The 21,676-nt window shown below is 41.2% G+C and overlaps 1 protein-coding gene across 1 annotated transcript in view; it reads left to right on the top strand.

Annotated features, from left to right (window-relative positions):
* The window catches only part of cntnap2a (contactin associated protein 2a), a 313,547-nt gene extending 291,879 nt beyond the window's left edge, over positions 1 to 21,668 (top strand). The window contains exons 24-27 of the mRNA XM_041065446.1: positions 5,009 to 5,102; positions 15,242 to 15,526; positions 17,673 to 17,744; positions 19,141 to 21,668. Of these exons, the coding sequence (XP_040921380.1) occupies positions 5,009 to 5,102; positions 15,242 to 15,526; positions 17,673 to 17,744; positions 19,141 to 19,340 (651 nt within the window). The 3' untranslated portion in view covers positions 19,341 to 21,668. The remainder of the gene's footprint in view (positions 1 to 5,008; positions 5,103 to 15,241; positions 15,527 to 17,672; positions 17,745 to 19,140) is intronic.
* Positions 21,669 to 21,676: the final 8 nt, after the last annotated feature.

The raw sequence follows: 21,676 nt of genomic DNA, 5'->3' as shown, positions 1-21,676 counted from the left end.
CTCATTGCATCTCCTCTTCTACATAAGTCTTTCGCCCTCTCTTTCTCCCTCCCACTAAATGTACATGGAGCAATGACCCCCCCCCACCACCAGCTCATCAATACTGGAATCTCATCACCTACTTTCACACACTACAGTGAAAAATTCTAGCAGCAAGAAAATTAAACTGAAACATCCAATGGAAATCGTCCTCATTTTCTGAGCAAATCACTCCCAGCAGCTGCTGATCACTCCGGTGGGAGTGCTTCAGCATAGCACATCCCTTTTTTACTGGCATAGAAAGTGATTGGAGCAACTGCAAGATTCTTTGCTCATCACACACACACATGAAATCGCAAGGTCCACACACATTGCAGCTTAGTTGTGTCTCGATTGGCAATATCGATGTTCAGCACAGTGTTCAACGTGTGACTGAACTATTAACTATCAAGAGCATATCCCCAGTTTACCACTCCCCGTGTGCCCAGGCTGTACTCTAAGTAACAATCCTTTGAATCTCTTGGACACTAAATGATATGTACAGCACTTAAACATTAATGAGTGGTGGGCATGATGTGCTAGTTTGGTTTTAAGAAAAAAAAGGAAATCAGTAAGGGAACTGTGGGGGTGGATGGAGAGAGAAAATAGATGAGGTTTAGAGATAGGGCTTGAAAAGTAGAGCCCGAAGGTGTGCTAACGAAGATAACTTTGATGACTGAAACTTCTTCTTCTTCTTCTTCATGTTGCCTGAACCGCCTCAGGGCTCTTTTCAAGGTACAAACATGTACTTAATATCCACCCGTAAACAGATGTGGACGTGCATACCAACAGACACGCATGCACAAGCAAGATCTCGTCAGATCAGCTCACTACAGAGGTTTCACACGGCTACACTACAAAATCAACATTATTCAAATTCATTCTGTCCACTCCACTTCTCTCCTTGTATCTCTCCGTACCTCCAAACATCTAACTTCTCACAAACCCCTGAGAGCTTTTTAGTAATAGTTCATTTATTTTGAGCTGGCAACTAAGACTGTTCTCACACTAACAAGATACGGGGAACAGAATGAATTTTGCTCATGACAACAACAAGAGAAACACTGAACAAGACTAGGCGGTAGGTAGGTAACAACAAAAGGTGTTGCCAGTCTGCTTATTCAGATGTTAATTATTACATTTTATTCATGTGTGCTAATAAAGCAACATACGCCAGGTAGCAGGAAAAGGCACGTTTTGCTGCTAGAAGTGGAAGCCACAAATTTCTTTGCTGATTCAAATCATGTTGTGCACTTCAGTTCAAAGATTCATCGTCATTCACTATGAAGTTTGGTCACTTTTTTTGTCCTAAGCTAATCAGTCACATTACTGTGCCTCATTAACTACATCAGTAAGTGAATTCATCAGCAGTTAAAGGCACAAATGCATTATTGTTCATGTTGCAAATCCAGGCTGTTACACTCAGTTCAATACAAAACTAGTCCATATAAACACTATATGAGCTCATTAGTAATGAAATCTTTGGCTTTTGTGGTCTTTTAATAGCCTTGCAACATGGAAGTAATGCGCTTTTACACTGCGGCTGAGCTGACCACGGCTAAAAGCTGCTATTTCATTTAGTGTCAATGAGGATTTTCTATTTTCTAACAAGTTCACCACATCAGCTTTAAAGGTTGGTAAATATGTCAACTTTGTGCTGCCTCCAAGAAGCCAAAAAATGAGTGCAAGTTTAGACAGTTATTCCGCCTGACCTTTTCTGTAATGTGACCATTAACTAAAGCTTCAGCGTAACAGCATTTACAAAGTCAGCCAAAATGTCTGGAACTTTACCTGAATGCTGAAAAGTTGAAGTAATTCATTTTGCGTGTTCAAACGGAATTATCACAGGCTAAAGTGTACGCTTGCTATTTACTCCATTTGAAACTAGATTGCAAATTATTGCATTACGCATTAAAGCTCGAAATGCCAATTTCGTTATAGCATGCCATCAGCATTTGTAATTTAACCATCCCATTATTATTTTTTGCTTGCATGCTCATCAGAGGCCTTGGTGCAGCTGCTTTCGTGTGAGATATAACAACATGAGTGAGAGGCAGAGATATGAGTCAGATGCAATAAAAGTCAGTGATGCTGGTGGGCCCCCGCCGGTGGATCAATCCAATTTCCAAGGTAAAAAGAGAGAGCTGGGTGTTTACCTGAGGCTGCGGAGGTCTCACTTCTCTGCTATCAGGCTGCAAATCTTAAAGGCATTTAGACAAGCGACTGTTTAGTTTAAAGACATGGCAGAGAACAAGTGAGAAGACAAGTAGGTGTGAGGTAATTGGAATCGGAGAGAAAAAGGGAGCAGGAGAGAGATAGCGAACAAAAGAAAAAGGCAGAATAAGAGTCAGAGAGAGAGAGAGGAGGGGGTTGAAAGAAAAATATGATGTCTTTAGATAAAAAAAAAGAGTAGACCCACAAGATATGATAACAAAGATCACTTTGATGCATTGAGGTTACATAACCTCTTTATAATACTAAGGCTTCCTTAAAGGTGTGGATTTGCATGTGCACACAAATGCCTGCTGAAATGTGTGCGCAGGCACACAAAGTGCAGTGCACGGAGCAAGTGTTTGGTTTTTTTAAGCGGAGTCTGTGAGGTCTCATCAGGTAAGCTGGCTATCAAAGGCCATACCAAGGGGAGATCAAAATAAGTTCCCATCTCTCCATCTCTGACTTTTGCTTTCTCTCAACCTCTCACACACTGTGAGGGTTTAGAGATGAAAGTGAGGAGTCCCCTCAGGCATCAGACGTCTCATCTCCGTTTCCTCCTTTCCTCTTCTCTTCTATCCTCTCCACTGATAGTCGTTGCTGTGGTATGGTATTACAGGTGCGAATGGCTGTCTGTTGCTGAGCTTGAAGAAGACAGTCATTCAGTAATTCACTAGATAACAACGTTAAACTCTTTTTTATTCAAGTGAACAAAGTAAATTAGCGTTTATTTGCACTTTGCTCCTTCTCCAGATATCATTAAGGAAAACGGAGTTGCCACAAAAATAAAAAGTTCTCAGCGCACTGTAAATTAGTTTGAGTATATACAACACACTGGCTAAATTAGATTTCTTTTTGAGCACATAGTTAAGGAAATAGATTTCACCCATTGTTAATTTTCTCTTTGTCTAACCCCTGATTACTTTGCTTATGTAAGCTTTATGCAACCTAAGAGGCACCAACAGCGCTTGGAAGAGAAAATTGTGTTGTCTAAATGGTTCAGTGTAAAAAGGAAAGGATCCCAATAATTGCAGTTGTAATTGACAAAGTTTGGTAAAATGAGGTTTCTTCCCCGGCTGTCCTCCTCTGCGGACCTTTTTGTGGGGTTTCGAGACTCAGACCGCCCTCCCTGGCTGTGCAGCCAATTTGTTTTCTCGGATAAAAGTAAATAAGCTGAGCGCAATTTAATTGTGCCCCATTATCCCACCCTCCAGTCACTGTGGAAAACAAAACCCACACAATCCTCCACTGAGACCAGGCTTTTGGAACGAATCAAATTAGGGTATGCTGTGTGTGTGTGTGTGTGTGTGTTTGTGGAGAGAAAGAGGGAGAAAATAGTCTGGAGGGGTAGGGGGTAGAGAGAATTTTCTGGATTGGAGGATTCTCCTGATTCAAACCTGTAAACAAGCACTGCTACACACACACAGACACATAAATCTCAACCCTTTAGCGACAGTCCAGCTCAGCTCCCGGCTAACAGGCCACGACAGCTATTCAGCACATCAATGGAACAAATTTCCAGTAAACCACGCAGTAACAAAAGTCATTGTTTTCAATCAACCTCCCTTTCTCCGGCTGGGGCAGTTGGTATGCATTCTGCAGGCCCGTGTATGCTGAGATACAGTTCTCCTGTGTGCAGAGAGAAGGAAGGAAAGGAGGAAGGAAGATCTTTTATTTCTAGAACACACAGAAACCAATTTGTGGGGTTGAAATGATTCTTGTCAATAGCACCGGCTGCAACCTTCAAGCTAATTAGAAACTTCAGTGAAACAGCAATAACAAGTTAATTATGTTGCAGGGATATTAAAGTCATGTATTCCCTCCCTCCACCACCCTCTCCTCTCTCGCATCTCCACTGACGCTCCTCTTTGTAAGCACGCTGCTTGTTCTCTCTTTGTTTTGAGTTCTCAGGAAAGGCTCTGAGCCCCCCCGCAGACTTCAGAAATTGCACACTGTTAATTAATGTGTGATCATTTATCTGCAGTCCTGGTGAAGAGCTGCTTGTTTACAGGATCATTACGGAGGATCACTTTTCAGCTTGCATTCAGCAATGACGAGCTGGACTAAACAAAAAGGATGTTTTTCCTTTTTGTAAAGCTGTTAAATTTGATTTTAAATGAACAGCCACACAAATAAAAGGTTTTCTTTCATCGTTTTCGTCTGGTGTGACTAATGTGAGCAGCCATGATAGCGTGAAGTGAGTGCTTTTGGAACAATTCTACTATATTTAGGATCTTCTGGTTGTTGTTTTTTTTTTTTTTAACAGGGATATAGAGTAGATTGGTAAACACCACTCAATAGGAGGATTTTCTGGTACATTTTAAAACTCGAATTTTCTATTTATTGTTTGTAAGTACCCATCCTAACTTGTCCAGGATAAAATACGTACCAAGGCTGTAAGAAACTGAAGTGATTAAATGTATGTTTATGTTGTTTATCCATATTTACTGATCATGATTCATGGGAGTGAGGTGAGGGTTTCTTAACCCAGTGGTTATTTGGGCATTTTAAAACCACAAGAGGGAGCCATTGAGCTTTTGATTATGCTGCGTAGCAGCTTTACATTCCCTGACAGCCATAAATTACCCTTCTCTTCTCAATCATCTTGTGTACTCTGCTTAATGTGCTGATGCAGATCCAAGTGTGAGTCTTTTTAAAATGCTGTGGTCAGTAGTTTTAGACCCAGGCTCTCTTTAAAATGCAAAAAAAATGCAAATCTAATAAATTATCTCTGTCTCTCTATCTCTCTATCTCTCTCTCTCTCTCCCAACTGTTTCAGTTGGATCATTATCCTCCAGTCAGCTACACCCTCCCAGACGCCTCAGACACACAGTTCAACCTGGTCAAGACTCTGTTCTTGGGCAAAGTCTATGGTAAGTGTATCAGCTCGCCTGAACTTTTTTCTGCTCGCAACCCACGCTTTTTTTTACCACTTTCACACTTCACCATATGTTTCTTTAGAGTTTTCTGTCTCATACATCCTTTTGCAAATCCGCTCAAACCTGTCTGACCCCAGCCTCAAGGGTATAATCTTCTTGGCAATCATTTTAATTATGCATTGCTAAAAGGAGTCCAATAGATGCTCTTGTGGCTGCAAAAAAAAAAATTAGCTTTCAGGTAGGTTAAATATCCATGCAGTTTTCAAAATGTATTTCATTTATATGGGCTTATGGGTTAAATGAGCATTAATAAACAGTTAAAGTGCATCAAGAATTAATTCATAAAAATCCAGATACACACAAACAAAATCTCTCCCTTTGCTTCGCAATAGACAAGAGGTTGCAATTACACATTAACTCCACCAGAGATTGCCAGAGGACCACAGAAAGTTATTGGTGCAGGCACTAATCCCAGCTGCATCCATCTCTATCTATATGGATGTCCATTCACATTTGTGGTTGATAAGGCTGTGAAATATGACAAATACTACCTACATGCATAAACGTCAGACCAAACAAATCCCCCACCCTCACTGAAGGTGGGTTTTCCTTTTGTTTTGACTATTAAGGTCAGTCAAGCCACTGCTTTGACACATTTCTCACAGGAAACTCTGCCACTGCAGTGCAGAAGCTGCTTAAATTGTGATTCATGATCTTTTGCATCTGTGATTTTCTCCAGTGGATCCCCTCTTCGTTTGTCCCAATACCTTAGTGAATGATTACCTTAATTATCAGTACCCACTTACCTTAACCCAGTTAGGTTATCGTAAGGGGTAGCTGTGATTTATGGCTTGATTTTGGTTGGTTTCATCAGCTTCCTTAATTGCTCATAATGTACCTGCGAAGGAAGATTGTATTTCATTATTTTTATTTGCTTGCCCGCTCCGTTCTGTGTTCTGTCCCTCCCTTCCTCTCTTCTCATCTCTTTTGTCCCCTACCTCAAGTGCTGAGAAAGCCAGTGAGGTTGAAGTAATGGCTGACTTCACTTGCCAGCCAGATCTATCGACTGCTACGCACACCACGAGACCCCCTAGGAATACAACGCCATGCACGCACACATAAATATGCATGTACGCGCGCACACAAAACACAGCCATCCTTCTTTGCACAACTAATACAGCACAGATGCTTTAAGGACACACAGGGCAAAGTCACCTCATATGCCAAAACAGTCACTCTTATATAGCCATCCCCTCATATGCAGCCTTCCGTTTATTAACACATGAACAGACTCAGCTTAATGAAATATTTAAGTCTCTATATTGTGGTAAACATCATAACAGAGCATTACAAATGGAGTTATCAAGGAAAATTATTTAATGGGTTTGCGAGAGAAAGAGGAAGAACAGAAGGATGACAGAAATATTGTGATCAGAGAGACAGAGGGGGAACAAAACGCAGCAAGAACAAAAGCAGGCATTTGATTTTGCATCTCATCAGATCTGTTACACTTCTGTGTTGGAGCCGCAGAGACAAGAAAGGCTGTCAGACAGCTGAGCTATCAGATTCTGTGTTTCTGGGAGACAGAGACTCTGTGTTTGGTACAGCACACACAAACACACACACGCATACTGATCACAGCGACATCTCCTCTATCACCTCGCAGTCTGCTGATTGGTAACAGGGGCGTTGCCAGTGGGGTTGGCCAGGGATGAAACCTGATTGGCCATCCCCGGAGCCCCACTTACCAGAGTCAGAGGGTGATAGGCAGTTGGATTTTTGTCATTCTGGATAGATTAGAAGCAAAGAAGCAACTTTTAACATTTCTTATTGGACGCGAGTCAATCAGACGACCATAAAGAAATGCAAAACAAGAAAATGTGCGAAGAGGACTCAGGCACAAAAATCAGTGATTGATGATAAATGGGAACATGAGCAAGTCTTGGTGCAGTTCTCACTGTCTGCTACAATGCAAAGTTCAATATAGACTTCAAACAATATTTGCTTTTTCAAAGTGTTAAAAATCCTTAGTTGTTTTTTTTTATAGTATTGTCATCATTAGTATTATTATTGTGCTATTGAAATGGATGTGTAGTGTCGTGTCCACAACATCATCTGTTCTTAAAAGCAAAATCTGTGTGATACTGTACTGCAGGTATAAGACCTGAAGTTGCATGTCATAACAATGGTTAGTAGTAGAGCTTGAAGGATTGGTCGGTTAATCAATTAGTCAATCAACAGAAAGATAATCATCAACTACTTTGATAACTGATTAATTCTTTCAGTAATTTTAGGAAGAAAATTTCCACTTCTTCTAGCTTCTCCAATGTGATCGTCTACTACTTACTTACAGTTTGTTATTGTTGTTAAAGTTAAACATCTTTGTGATTGCATTTTGAGCAGTTTTAATGATATTTTAAAGCCTGTATTAATCAATTAATCAATTTTATATTGTTGTCAATATACTTGCCAAGCCCAGCACTTCTACTGCAGATGTCTTATTCCAGTATAAAATCATAAAACGCTAATAAGACAAGGTTCAATGCTTGTAAATTAGCAACCTGCAATTTTGGGGTCAGCACAGTGTCACTCTGGTTTTTGGGGAAAAAATCAGAATATTTAACTGTGTGTGTTGTTCAGTTTTCAGCTTATATGTTGTGGCTGTCAGTGTCAATATCTCCCATTCAGGGTCAGGAGATCTACAGTGTTTTCTGCCAAGGGTAATTGTCCTAAAGTGGTATTGATCATGAAGCACAGGGGTGATTCAGCACATGCTATATGCTACTGAGACTGCTGCAGCTTGAAGCTTAATGTAACAGTACGCAGTGTGTGTATGAAGGTAACTGTATCCTTACATCAGTGGTTAACAGCATATTTATGCATTTAGGGATGCATGTATTTCCTTGTGTGTGTGTGTGTGTGTGTGTGTGTGTGTGTGTGTGTGTGTGTGTGTGTGTGTGTGTGTGTGTGTGTGTGTGTGTGTGTGTGTGTGTGCGTGGGTGGGTGAGAGTGTGTGTGTGTGTGTGTAGGTGAGTGGGTGAGTTGATGTATTGCATATGGGTCTGTGTTCCCTAGATCTCTGCATCCCGGTGGAATAAATGGGGGAGATGAGTCATACATCAGCCAGAGCAGCAGGCACGCTCCCAACCCAGTTCTCAGAGCTACAAATCTGTCTGAGTGTGTGTGTGTGTGTGTGTGTGTGTGTGTGAGCCTGGACTCTATGCGAGTGTGTCTATCTAAGGGAATAGATCCAGAGCCAAAGGCAGAGAGAGAGAGAGAGAGAGCAATTGAAATAGTGACACTGTGAAAGTGCTATCAGAGACAGATGATTGTAGCCCCGAGGGTTGGTTGTAAAGGACACGTACATCAGTACCACACTAAAATTCTGATTTCTCACTTGAATTTTTTTTTTATTACCCTAGCCTCTCCTGTCAACCCTGTCCACACACGTTTAACACGTCTCTCCCTGTGGGTGCTGCCAATTATTTTACACAGGCTTTAAGTCACTCTGATGCTTCAAGGTGAAATGGCTTCCTTTGGACGAAGTTAAAGGCATAATAGCTGTTATTTGCGTTTGGAGGTTTGGCTTTTTCCGTGTGCTTTTATTCTAAATTGGGCCTTGTCTTTCATTAGCGAGGAGTCGTTTTCACCAGGGCGGGACTTGACCCAACTGCCTCTTTAGTGAAGTCATTTTCAAACTTGAAGAAAACAGTCCTATGAATTAAGATTATTTGATGTATTGAAAGAGCTGTCCACTGAACTATTTATGTCTCTCCGCTTATCAATCCATCAATAAAACATCTTGAAGATCAAGAATTAAATAGCACAGCACAATATTTCTAAACCATTTATAATGTAATTTTTTTTTTAAACTTGAGTAAGCAGACCTTGCTTTCAATATGGTGATATTTAAAGTTTTCTGAGATGATTTGGCCATGTTCCATGAGGAGAGATGGTGGGAGAGTTGGGAGAAGGATGCTCAGGATGGAGCTGCCAGGCAAGAGGAAAAGAGAAAGGCTAAAGAGGAGGTTTGTGCATGTGGTGAGAGAGGACTTGCAGGTGGTTAGCAGGACAGAGGGGGACACAACTAAACAGCTTACTAATTCACCCAGAGCAGACACCACCTGGCAGGCTGAGGTAGGAGTTTGCTCGAAACATTAATGCATTAATAAATCATTTCATCTGGGCTGCTGTCCTGCTGCTGATTTTTCTTTTTTTTCTTTTAGGATTCAGCACCCTGCTTTACACAGCGCAACTACCTAAATAAGCACAAATCATTTACTGCTGACCATTGTCCAAAGCTGGTGATGATGAAGTTTAATCAATGTCCTCCCTTCCAGGCAGCCACTAGTTCAATGCCTGCCTTTTGTGCTCTGGCCATCAGACATCTTGACTCCGATTAAAGCACTGATGAACCCTGATGTTAGATGACACTGATAACACAGAAGAGTTTTCTTTCTTATCAGTCTCCAGGTACTTTATCTCTGTGTGGAGACACTTTTGTACCTGTGCGTGATCACTGCTTTGTGCGCATGTGTCTATACAAAGGTCTCTGTGTTTAAGAATGACATCATTCCATCCTCCTTGCCTATTACCACTAGTTGTACTTTAGACTGGTCAGTCCTGATCCGTGCCAGTGCGGATCCAGGATCCTGGTTTTCTCCAGCTGCTGTGTCAGAGTGGGGGTGGGACTGCACTGCAGAGAGAGCGATAGAGAGAGATAGAGGCAGAAAGAGGGAGAGAGAGAGAGAAAGGGATGCTTTCCAGTCTGGTACTGTGTTAAGAGATTCACGTAGCAGAGACGAGGAACGAGGGAGAGAAGAGGAGGGGAAGCTGGCCTGGCTCACAAACTGTTCACAGACACTGACGCAAACTTCACATAGGTAACTACAGTTGTATGCGTATGTGTGTGTGTATGTTTAAACCTGTGTCTTCGCCTGTGTGTGTGTTAATGGATGTACGTGAGTGTGCCAAGGTTTCAGTGTCAGTCTTTCTAATGTAAAATCGAATTTGCATCTAAACGTAAGAAACCGAGCCTTTCCTCTTCGTGATTTGCTCATAAATTAATACAAAACCACAGTTTGTTTTTTTTAATGTCTTTTGAATTTAAATAAGCCCCTTGATTAATTGGATTGCATGCAAATTGCAAAGAACCCTGGTGTGTGTCTGAGTCAGAAGGAAAAATGAGCCATCACAGAGTGTGATTATTAATTATATAACTGGTCTGCTTGTTGCTGCATCTCTGTTATGTCTGGAGGTGGCAGTGATGAATACACCTGTGAGCGTTTGTGTTCAGTATGGGAGGGTGCTGCAACTACAGGTGTATTTTCCATGTCCAAAACTAACAGCCATACATCTGCTGCAGCTCTTATCTCTCTCCTCATGCATCCATCATGTCCCTCCACCTCCCTCGCTGTCTTTTTTGTTTTTAATCCAGCATTCTCTGTTTCTCCACCCCGTACCTCCTCCTCCCTTCACATGTCTCTGTTCCCTGCAGTTCAAGTCACTTTGGTTCAATTCATATTGTTTTTAATCACAGTCCTGCCAGCAGTTGAGAGGAGATCACCACATTCACAACCAAATACTATTTAATAAGTGTGTGAGGATCCAAAATCAAAGACTAAAAAAAGTTGAGGTCAATCAGTTCTGTTTAGTTTTTTGTTTTTGTTTTTTGCTTTATTGTGAAACTTTGCACTGGACATAAGCATTAAACAAGATATAATGAATATAAAAGTCATTTTTAACAATAAATATACAAAATATACAAACTCAAAGATGATATAGGAGCATTAGCAAAATGCCTTTCTTAGATTTTTCTTTCCTTAACCTGCTTCCTTTCATTTTTTTATTTCTATCTCTCTGCCTCTCTCTTTCCTTCATTCTGTTCCTCTCTGTGGTACAGAGAGGAACATCCATGACCAATGTCAGCCATGACCAATGTGTGTTTGTGCATGTGTGTGTGTGTGTGTGTGTGTGTACACATGCATGTGTGCGTTAGCAGATGTTACATATTTGTTTTGTGTTACAAAGGGTGTGGTAGGTGGCTTCACATTAATATTCTTTTGATGTGTCTCAGATGCATCATACTTTCATTAACACCCCCCCCCCCCCCCTTTTTTTCTCTCTCTCTCACCCCTACATCAGCTTCCATTTGTTGCCATGGCAACTGTGTTTGATCTCCTCTACCCTGCCCCTCCATTCGAGCACCCTTCTTGTCACCCCATTTCTTTCCCACTCTATTTTTTATTTTACCCCCCCCCCCCCCCCACACACACACACACACACACACCAGAGACACTCTCCTCTGTCTTTTCTCCTCCTCCTCTCATGTCTCTCACCTCCCCCCCCCACCACCAGCCCTTTTTTTTTTTTTTTTGGAGAGGCAGTCACACCCTCCCTCGCTGCTAGTTCTGCAGTTCTCTCCATCCTCCCTTCTTTTCTCACTGAAACTTTTTTTTCTCCCCTTACAATTCTCAAAATACACCCCTGCCCACTCTGCTCACACCACACCTCTCCTCACAATTTTGTGTGCTACCTCACCTTTTGAATTATTCATGTGATGGCTTTGGTCACCCTGGTGACACACCATCAGGAGGTGCAGTCCTCTGATCAACATGCTGACCTTGTTTCCATTGTGTGTGTGTGTGTGTGTGTTTTGTCGGGTTGGACATGTGAGGGGTCACATAATACATGGCAAGACACAATTGTTGAAACCTAGTTGTAATCATATGTAATGGTACATTTCATTATTCGAGCCTGAAGCCAGATGGATTAGCCTCTGCCCTGTTCTAATCATGATTAGTGTATGGAGAGCTGCTGGTCTGTGTGTTTTTACCCATGTCTTATTGATTCGTCTGGAATGCCCATTTCAAAGCCACCAGAGCAATCAAAGAAAGGAATTACAATCCTTAAGAACAGCGTCCGATGACTGGCTCTTAAAGGCTCTTAATATTACTTGTTAATGCTCTGGGGTTCACCATTTATGCAGGCTTTATGGTTCATCCATAAAGCCTGCAACATATAGCATAGTTTTGTCATCTCGTGAATCTTAGAATGCTTAGGTTTTGTTGAGCGAGCAAAAGAGAAGCATTGATTGAACTCTGTTGGAATTTTATAGGCCTCTGTTTGTGGGGTGCTTGTATTTTATTGTATTTTATTTTAAGCATTACTTCCTTTCTTCCTGTATGGCATATAGTGTTTCATAGAACTGAATCAATACCTGTCTAACTCAGTCTTATAAAAACTAAACATTCACAAAGATAGTGTTTTTGTGTAATTGTGTCCACCTCTTGTGCTTCCATTAGTACTAAAAGATATATTGCCATTAAAACCATTAAGGCCTCTTATCGGTGACAACCTGGCCTCAGTTCATATTAAATGTCTGATATTTATGTTTTAACTGGAATCTTCTGCTTTCTAATGAATGCTCATCATGTGAAATCACTGGCACCAAAAAATCAGAAACGGCAAAGGGAATCTCGATGGCTGTTTACTCTGCACCAGCATTGTATGCTAAGCAGCCTGTTATACCCATAACAGGGGGCCTATTAGTATTCACACACAGGCCTCTGCAGTGATCAACAGAGGTTCAGGCATACAGGAGAAAGAGGGCTTTGCATTCATGTTCGTACTTTGCATTCATAAGAAGAATGTTGCGATCAGTATTCTGCTCACTGTGCCTACTGTAACGCAGTTGCAGACACTTCCTTTCTTCCTGTGTCTGTGTATGTCTGTCTCTCTCCTCCTATTCTGCACACCCCCACGCATATGCAGATTCATATACACTTGCACATACGTGCCGTCCGCACCATACTCAGGGTGTGAAGCGATTGATTGCAGACGCATTTGTCTTGTTCCTGTAGAAGGAGTTGACCAGTGATGCTGAGCCACATTTGAGTTTCAGCAGAACGTGGCATTTATACCATCGTCTTGGATCTAAAGTGATACTGCAGGAGAACCAAGCAGCAGAACCTGTATCAAGTGTCTGGAAAATGATTGTTATCACAAACACAGAGATACAGTATATATACACAGTGTAAGTGTCTGTGGAAGGTCTGGTCAGATGATGAATACATAGAAGACTCAGATAGCGCTGAGCTCTATTCCTGGCAGCACAATCAATAGTGCACAAACACACACACACACACACATATATATACACACTTGTATTGGGCCCATCAAAATGGAATAAAGAGAAAGAATTACATTATAAGCCATGTCCAGATACTCAGAAACCCATCATCTAACATAACATGATTCATTAAATAAAAACAAACACACACACAGACACACACACACACACACACAGCAGTGTCCTAGTTCATCATCCCTTGTTCTTATTTTGCTGCAGAATTGCCCAAACAGTTCCTCCTGGGTGTGGCACAGCCATGCAGCAGCAGAGCAGCCATGCATGTCAAAAATTAAAACCAGGCTCTGTCTGCAAACGTAGCCAGAGGTCATGCGAAGGAGTAAGATATTTTGCAGCTCTGCGAACGTGTGGAAGACAGTTTGGTTGTTTTGAAATCAGTCCAGGTTCGTGCCTGAGTGAAGCGTGTCTGAGGATGTTTGTTTTGAGCAGCCTTTATGTCTTTACTGAATTGTTTGTTGGAGGGATTTTCTTTTATTATTTTGTTTGCTGACTGCAGTTTCTCCCCTCTCTTATCTTCTCTGCTGTTATGTGTGTGTGCAGTGTGTGTATGTGTGTGTGTTTGTGTTAACAGCAGTGTGTAAACCAGCAAGAACCATCTTTTGATGAACTTGAATTGAACATGAATTCAAAGATATAAGAACATGTTCTTAACATTTAGCAAAACATTTTTTGATGATTGATGAGACCATGAGCCTAAATTAGACAAACAATATTTGAACATTCTTTTCAATAGTTTTTAATGAATTCCTTGGGTCATATCAGATCTGACAGAGCAACACTGGAAGATATACCATGTGTAATACACACAGATTGAGCAGGGATGTAGCACCAGCTGGATTGAGCTCAGTGGGCCAGCTGCAGTTCAGACGTTGGTTTTTGTGCGAGAGTGTGTGTGTTGAAGTATTCCTCTCTGAAAAATAAAGAGCTGGCAATCAAAGGAGAGAGACAAACAGCCAGTGAGATAGAGATAACAGTCCAGAAAAATGCTACATTCAAAAAGGCACATCTGAATTTGTCTGGATTGCTGTGGAGTGAGTGGACCTCAGGTGTTTCAGTTGCTTGCCCAGTGATGGTGGTTGTATTTTATTTCTGTCATGTGTTAATATGACAGGGGCAAAGTAGCCGACTTTTCAGTTCTGTGGCTCACAAACGAAAATTAAGAAATGTATTATGACATTTTGTCATAGTAGTCACTCTGGCAAAAAGAATATACACATAAAACCTTATGTGGGCTTGAATCACCTGCTCACAAGGGCATGATAAAGACTGACTAGAAACAGAGAAAGATGTTGATTGAAACTACAACAAGTACTGAACATGGAATACATTTATAGAAATCTAATCTTGTCCTCCCCTCTTTGTGCCATAGGGACTGAAACTCACATTGCTGAATTCTGCTTTAAAAACATTTAGAAACAACAGCATGAAATCCACATCCAGTGCTACTAAAGCATCCCATAAATAGAAGAATGGACAAGAGAGAAAAAAGAAGGGGGAGAGACAGAGAGACGGCGAGGGTGTTAATTCATTATTCATCCTTTAATTTGACATTAGAGGTCAGTGTCAGTGTATGTTCCTCCTCTGCTCTCTCTCTCTCTCTCCTCCTCCTCCTCATTTTCGTTCACTCTCTCCACTCCTCATTTATGCAGATTCATATTCGTACTGGGTGCTTGAGACTTTTTGCAGGGTATTGACTTACTGTGTCTGTGCATCAGCAAAATTTGTGCCTGCCAGTTCTTGAATGTAAGCTCAGTTTGTTTGTGTGTGTCTGTTCATTAAAAGCTCACATAGAATTTTGAATATTCAGAGAAACTGTCTTGTGTGTATGTTCATCTTTTTTTATGTGTTTTGGATAATAAGTGCTGATGCTTTGGACTGTGCCTGAGATTCTTTCAGTATCAGCTTAATTTATGGCTACGGGGCCTTATTTGTTCATATCACATTTGACTGACTCCATTCTGTCCAACCGTGTGTCTCTGTACAGAAACTGGACACATAGACCCAGTCCTCATCGAGCGTTACAACACCCCAGGCTTCATCGGGTGCTTGTCGCGGGTGCAGTTCAACGAAGTCGCCCCCCTCAAGTCTGCGCTGAGAGCAGCCACACAAGCTCAGGCCACACCGACAGCAGGACAGTCAGAGAGACAGCCTGCAGCCACATCGCCGGTGTCTTACCAAGGCAAACTGGTGGAGTCCAACTGTGGGGCATCACCTCTCACCATCCCACCAATGTCTGCAGCAACAGATCCCTGGCATCTGGACAACACAGGTGAGAATCTCCTCTAACATCCTGAAGTCAGTCACTCCTTCTTGTGACCTTTGCACGATGTGTATTTGCATTTTTGGTCATTCAAGCAGCATGGCAACCACTGGATGGATTTCCATGAAATGTTTGTACAGACGTTGATTGTTTCCACACTATGTATCCTAATCACTTTGGTCAACCCCTGACACCTACTTCCTGTAGCGCCACCATGAGGTTAACATTTGTGGCTTAGACGGAAATTTCTTGACATCTTTTGGATGGGTCGCCATGAAAGCAGCCTTAGCTACGCTTTGTGTTTTAGAGCTTGTTAGCATGTTGGCCTGCCAACATGAGATGGTGACTATGGTTAGACATTTTACCTGTATTCATTGTCACTGTGAGCATATTAGCATGTTAGCAATGTTAGCATTTAACTCAAAGCACCACAGCCTTGTTGTTCCGCTCATAACTCTACATCTAAATTGGGGCCTGTGCCAGAAGCACATCACCAGCTAATACACTAAATATAAAATATTAATTCATTCAGCATTCTGCTAACAAATCACAAATCCTTTTAGCAATGAGTGACTAATAAGTAATAACTTCTATGCATTGGACCTTTGCAAATTAATTCTGTTTTGAATCCACTCAAGTTGGTCCCTTTAGGGGCACACAGATGCACATTATTATGCAAATGTGCACATACACATAGAACACAACAAACACAGTAATTGGTCCCTTGGACAGTTACACACACTTTAACCTCTGTGTGGGACCTTTGTGCTTATATGTTCATGTACACACACACACACACACACAGAGGGTTCAGTACTCGTACTCTGGTGTCTAATGTTTCCCTCCACAGCAGTGTTTAGTATTCCAGAGTGTCATTATTCTGGATGCAGACGTTTTCCTGAAGCTTGGTGCCCAACTGCGCCTTTGGGAATGTCTGAGATCGATCCAGTCCATCGATCCTGGACTCCAGGTCCAAACTCACAGTCAGCTCTCCACCATCCTTCCACAGAAAGGATCAGTATTTATTCTGCTCGACATGTTCTGTAAGATAGGTATCATCTATAAAAATCACCATCTGACTTCTCATTGATTTTTTTTTTTTGCATTTGTTGCTTTTTTCCCCAGTTCATGACCTCCTTTTTTCCCTAAGGTTTAACTTTATAGGTCCTCCCCTCTCGTCTTTCTAACCTTGTGTCTTTTTTCTTCATATGCAATGAATCCTTGACCTTAAGCCCGAGCACATCCAGGCAACTGACAGACTATAATGAGCCTGATTGCTCCTCTGCCCGCTACTGCTTTCTATTTTCACCTCCTTTTCCTTTCTCAGCCTCCACTCCTCTTTTCCTTCTCATTCGTGCTCTTTACTTCTCTTGAGAGCTATGCAGTGAGCGGCAGAAATAGCTGACAGCTCGTTCCATGGCCAATCAATTTGTGCAAGTGTGTGCGTATACGAAGGCCGTTTGTACGCATTATGTTCGGATTAAACACACAGAGTGCTTGTGTCTATTCCTCAATAGGATTTACAGACAAGATAGATTTTTTGCCTTGTACTTCTTATCTTTATCTTTCACCACCTTCTCCATTCACCTCAACCTCTCATCTCTCTCTCTTCACTCATTCACCCTCCATATTCATCTATTGCGGGAGAATCCAAGCAATTAGGTGATTGCTGCTGACAGAGAACTATAGTGGACGGGCTGAAACAGCAGGTGTCATTATCCTTTTAATAACCTGTCATGGATCTTTAATGCTGCTGCAATAAATTAGTACACTAGTCATCCCCTAAAGATAAGTTGACTGTGATGTACAGTAACTATGTATGTAGTAAAACTGGAGCCAGTATAGTATAAACCAAGCGATGTGTTTGTCCTTTTCCAGAACTACGGTACAGTGCGTTCTGTTCTCGCTTCGGTGTTGAAAAGCAAAACTTTGACGTCATAATCCAGCACAAGTTATGCATGAAATTACTCCTTGTGACTTCACACAGCCAAGGGCTCTTGTTTTATGTTGGTGGTTTCCTGACCTTGAAATGCACTTAGTCTATCTGTCTTTTATTTTAATGTGTTCAAAATTGGTCTAGTGTATGAATTTACTTATTTATGAATGTATGGTTTGACTGTCTCTCTTTCTTTCTTTCTTTCTTTCTTGTGTTCAGATGCTGAGTTCCCCTTTAATGAGGAGAGGGTGATTCCTGATGGAGTCAACAGGGACTCAGCCATTATTGGAGGTACACACTGTCATTATGTTTGTGAAATTAGTATTTTCTAGTCAGATTTGTGTGTGAGCTGTCAAGAGATAACTTTATATCACAAGTTCAAAAATAATATGAATTTCAGCTTGTGGATGTGTGCTGAAAAGTAATGTGATGTCCTCATGGGCAGTGGTGGAGGAAGTACTGAAGCTTAGTACTTAAGTAAAAGTACAAATATCCCGCAAAACATTTACTCAAGTGAAAGTGGAAGTACTACATCAAGAATCTTAGTTAAGTAAAAGTACTAAGTACTTACTTTTAAATTTACTTTAAAGTATTTTTTAAGTAAAAGTACTCACGCAATGGGTTTATCTCAGTGTCGTTGCTGTGCCATTTTTAAAAAAAATTACTTTATTGATCTCTCCTGGGGAAATTACTCTGCATTTTACCCACACCAAGTGAACGAAACACACACACAAGCATGCACATGCACTAGAGACGCTGGGGCAGGGGGCTGCATAGTGAGGCGCCCGGGGAGCTGGGATGAATCGGTGCCTTGCTCAGGAGCACCACAGCCATGGTCGCAGAGGCAGGGGAGGCACGTCTCCTTCACCACCACTGTATCCATTTTTTCGCGTTTGGTCGAGGGATCGAACCCACTACCTTCTGATCTCAGGCCGGTCCAAAGTCCAAAGCCGCACTCTTAACGTACTGCGCCCCCAAAATTTGATAAAGAATGTAGATATACTGATTTATGCCTCTGCCTATGTCACTGCTTACAAGCAACTATACAATACCTGCTTAAATACGGCCAAAGATGGCTGTCTAATTCAGAGCTGGGGGGCTCAGGCTCATGCACAGCCGACATTGGCTCCGGGTTCATGTTGATGTTGCATGTCGTTTCTTCTCGCCGGAATCAGGCCAGTCCACTAGCTCGTGCTGCTACCAAATGCACGCTCTGCCATCATTGGATGTAATAGAGCCACCTGATTGGTTGGCAATGGCAAACAACGCCTCAACGCAATCAGTCTATTTTTTTCATGCAAGATTTTGAGGAAATTATGTTCATAACATGTAACAGCATGAATTGTAGAAATGTAGTGGAGTAGAAAGTACAGATAATTGCTGTAAAATGTAATGGAGTAAAATCAAAAGTATGCATTATTATTTTTACTTAAGTAAAGTACAGATATGTAAAAAAAATACTTAAGTACAGTAATGAAGTACAAATACTTTGTTACACTGCTCATGGGACATTGTAATGACTGTTGAAATAGTTGAATATTTATTTTTGGTAGGCTGACTAATCCATTAAACGATTAATCATTTCAGCCCTACACTGGGAAAACCATGCAACAAAGGTGAGACAGCAAAGTACTGTCAGTAAAGCAGTGATTAATAATAACCTGTATGATGTCTTTCTCCTCTGCAGGTATCATTGCGGTGGTGATCTTCACCATCTTATGTACTCTGGTGTTTCTGATCCGCTACATGTTCCGTCACAAAGGCACCTACCACACCAATGAGGCCAAGGGCAGCGGGGAGTCTGCTGGAGAATCGGCAGACACAGCCATCATTGGCACCGATAACCCGGAAACCATCGACGAATCAAAGAAGGAGTGGTTCATCTAACATCCGGTGACGGGGGACTTTGAGAGAGCGGAAGTGATCTGTCAGACTACCAGATGCCACAGAAATGGAGGAGGGTTTTATTCAGTGACCAATCATGGGAGAGATGGAGGCCATTCAACTGGACAATAATCTCCCAGAGAGGGTGGGGATATGGGGAAGACGTGTACAGGAATTTTTTTTTCTTTTGTTTTGTTTGTTTTTTTGTTTTGTTTTTTTATATATATATCCAGAGTATTAGAAAGTGAAGAAGGACAGTTATTCAGCGGAGCACGGCTGTAAGAGACTGTACATGTATATACTAACCGGCTTGTCCTTCTTTGTATCGTGCTTGGGAGTTTTCAGGAGTCCTTTGAATACTGTATATGATAAATAATTATACTTACTGGGTCGTGTGATAGCACAGATTTATTGCCAGTCTCTGTTGCATTTTGATTTTTATTTTTTAACAAAAATCTTTTATCAAAAATGATCAAATCAACATGCCAAACCCCTTCTTTTCTTTCTTTTTTTTAATTTGTCAGGCTATGTTTGCACCAGTTTGTTAACACTCATATCTGTCAAATGACACACCACTAATATTGTGGTAACATAACACAGAGTTGAATGTGGATGCCAAAAGTCACTTTGTAAATATAATATTTTGTTCTTATTTTTTTCTTTTTCTCAAAAGATTTATTTAGAGTCCAATTACATAAACACTAATGAGAAATTTCAGATCTATATTACGATAATATCATAAGTCTGTCCATTATATATGTGTGAAATATAGAGTTTTATGTTTAAATCTTATGACATTCGATTGTATGGGACATTCCTTTCTGAGGAAGGGCAGAGAGGGGTTTCTCAGAACATGATGGAAAATCATGACACTCCATGGTTGGTTTAGCTCAGCACGGCAGCTTTTCTTTTCATTTGGAATCGGTGAAATCGTGAGCCTTTACCCATTCAGACTTGAGAGGTCGGTTTGTTTCTTTGCCAAACACTTTGAGTCTTACATCCCTTCACCAGTTGGCTCAGAGTTTTACATTAAATATTTGACTTTGTGTTGAATTTCTTTGAATAACTTTACATCTTAGACTGATGTTGTGGGCTGTGGGTTTACAGTGCATGCGTACATCTGTGGGTATATGTGTGGGTCAGGTGAACAGGATTTAATATACTGGAAAAAACGACAGCTGGAAAAGACAGATCAAACAACTTGCCTGACATTTAATGAGCTGTATTGATGCACTAAACACCACACATTAAATGGAGGCAGCATAAAACAAAAATAAATAAACAATGGACAGCTAATATTTGTTCAAGATCTGGGCTGAGGTTAAGATGATAATTGGCTTATAAGTTCATTGTGCCTTCAAGGTGTTGAGCCATTGCGCCTTGCCCCAGACTACTTAACACAGGCTTACTACAAGACTTCTCACTGCTGCTGCATGAATTCTCTAATAGCATAGAGTTTTCAGGTGCTTTATGTGCCCTGATTTGAATGGTGCTGCATTACCATGAATCTCAATTGAAGCTTGATTTTGAATTCAGAATGTTTGGGTGAAAAAAATAAAATAAATAAAAAATCCAGCAAATTTCTCTTTAACCTCCCAAAAAACTTAGGGTTTTTACGAGTTTAGCTGCATAGGGCTTTATGCAGCAGGAACAGTTACACTGATGTACAGAAAAGCTGCACACTACAAAATAATACGCAAGATGTTTACACCTATCTTCTGCAACACACATACACGCACAAAAATGCATGTTTGACAGAGCATGAGTCAAGGTTGTTCATTCAATTACAACAGCAGCGTGTTCGGAATGAGGAGGCTTCTGCCTTGTGAGCAACGAATTGAGCTTCACTCTAACAGTGCCACCGTCCAACATGCATTCAGTTATGTTTTCTAACCATGTTGTCCTTTCAGTTGTGTTTACCTGCTTTCCCTACCATAGCATTTAAAGTACAATGTGTTACAGCTTATAAAAAAAACCAGCTGCCAAGTTTAGTATTTCATTGTGAATTTGCTTTTTTTTTACATGTCTGTTTGGTCAAACTGATGCCGTGGCACCGTTACATGAATGATTTTGTACATTGTCATCGTCGCCTCGTGGTTGAGAGCTATCTGTACATCACTTTACCAGAGACAGTTAGTGAACTCAGCCTGCCTTCTACTGCAGCCTCAAAGAAGACTTTCTCCATCCTTACATCAATCCTGGAAGGCAAATGAGTGACTCTACTCTTCTTTTTTTTCTACCACCCAGACAATACACACAGACATGTCCTTGATATGTGGTAACACAATGATGATGATAATGGATTTCCAGCTCCGGCAGACAAAACCATAACCCAGATG

This window comes from Toxotes jaculatrix, chromosome 20 (genome assembly GCF_017976425.1).
Source record: "Toxotes jaculatrix isolate fToxJac2 chromosome 20, fToxJac2.pri, whole genome shotgun sequence".
Taxonomy (NCBI): Eukaryota; Metazoa; Chordata; class Actinopteri; family Toxotidae; genus Toxotes; species Toxotes jaculatrix.
Note: the sequence above shows the minus strand (reverse complement) of the source record. Positions and strands in the feature narration are given on the sequence as shown.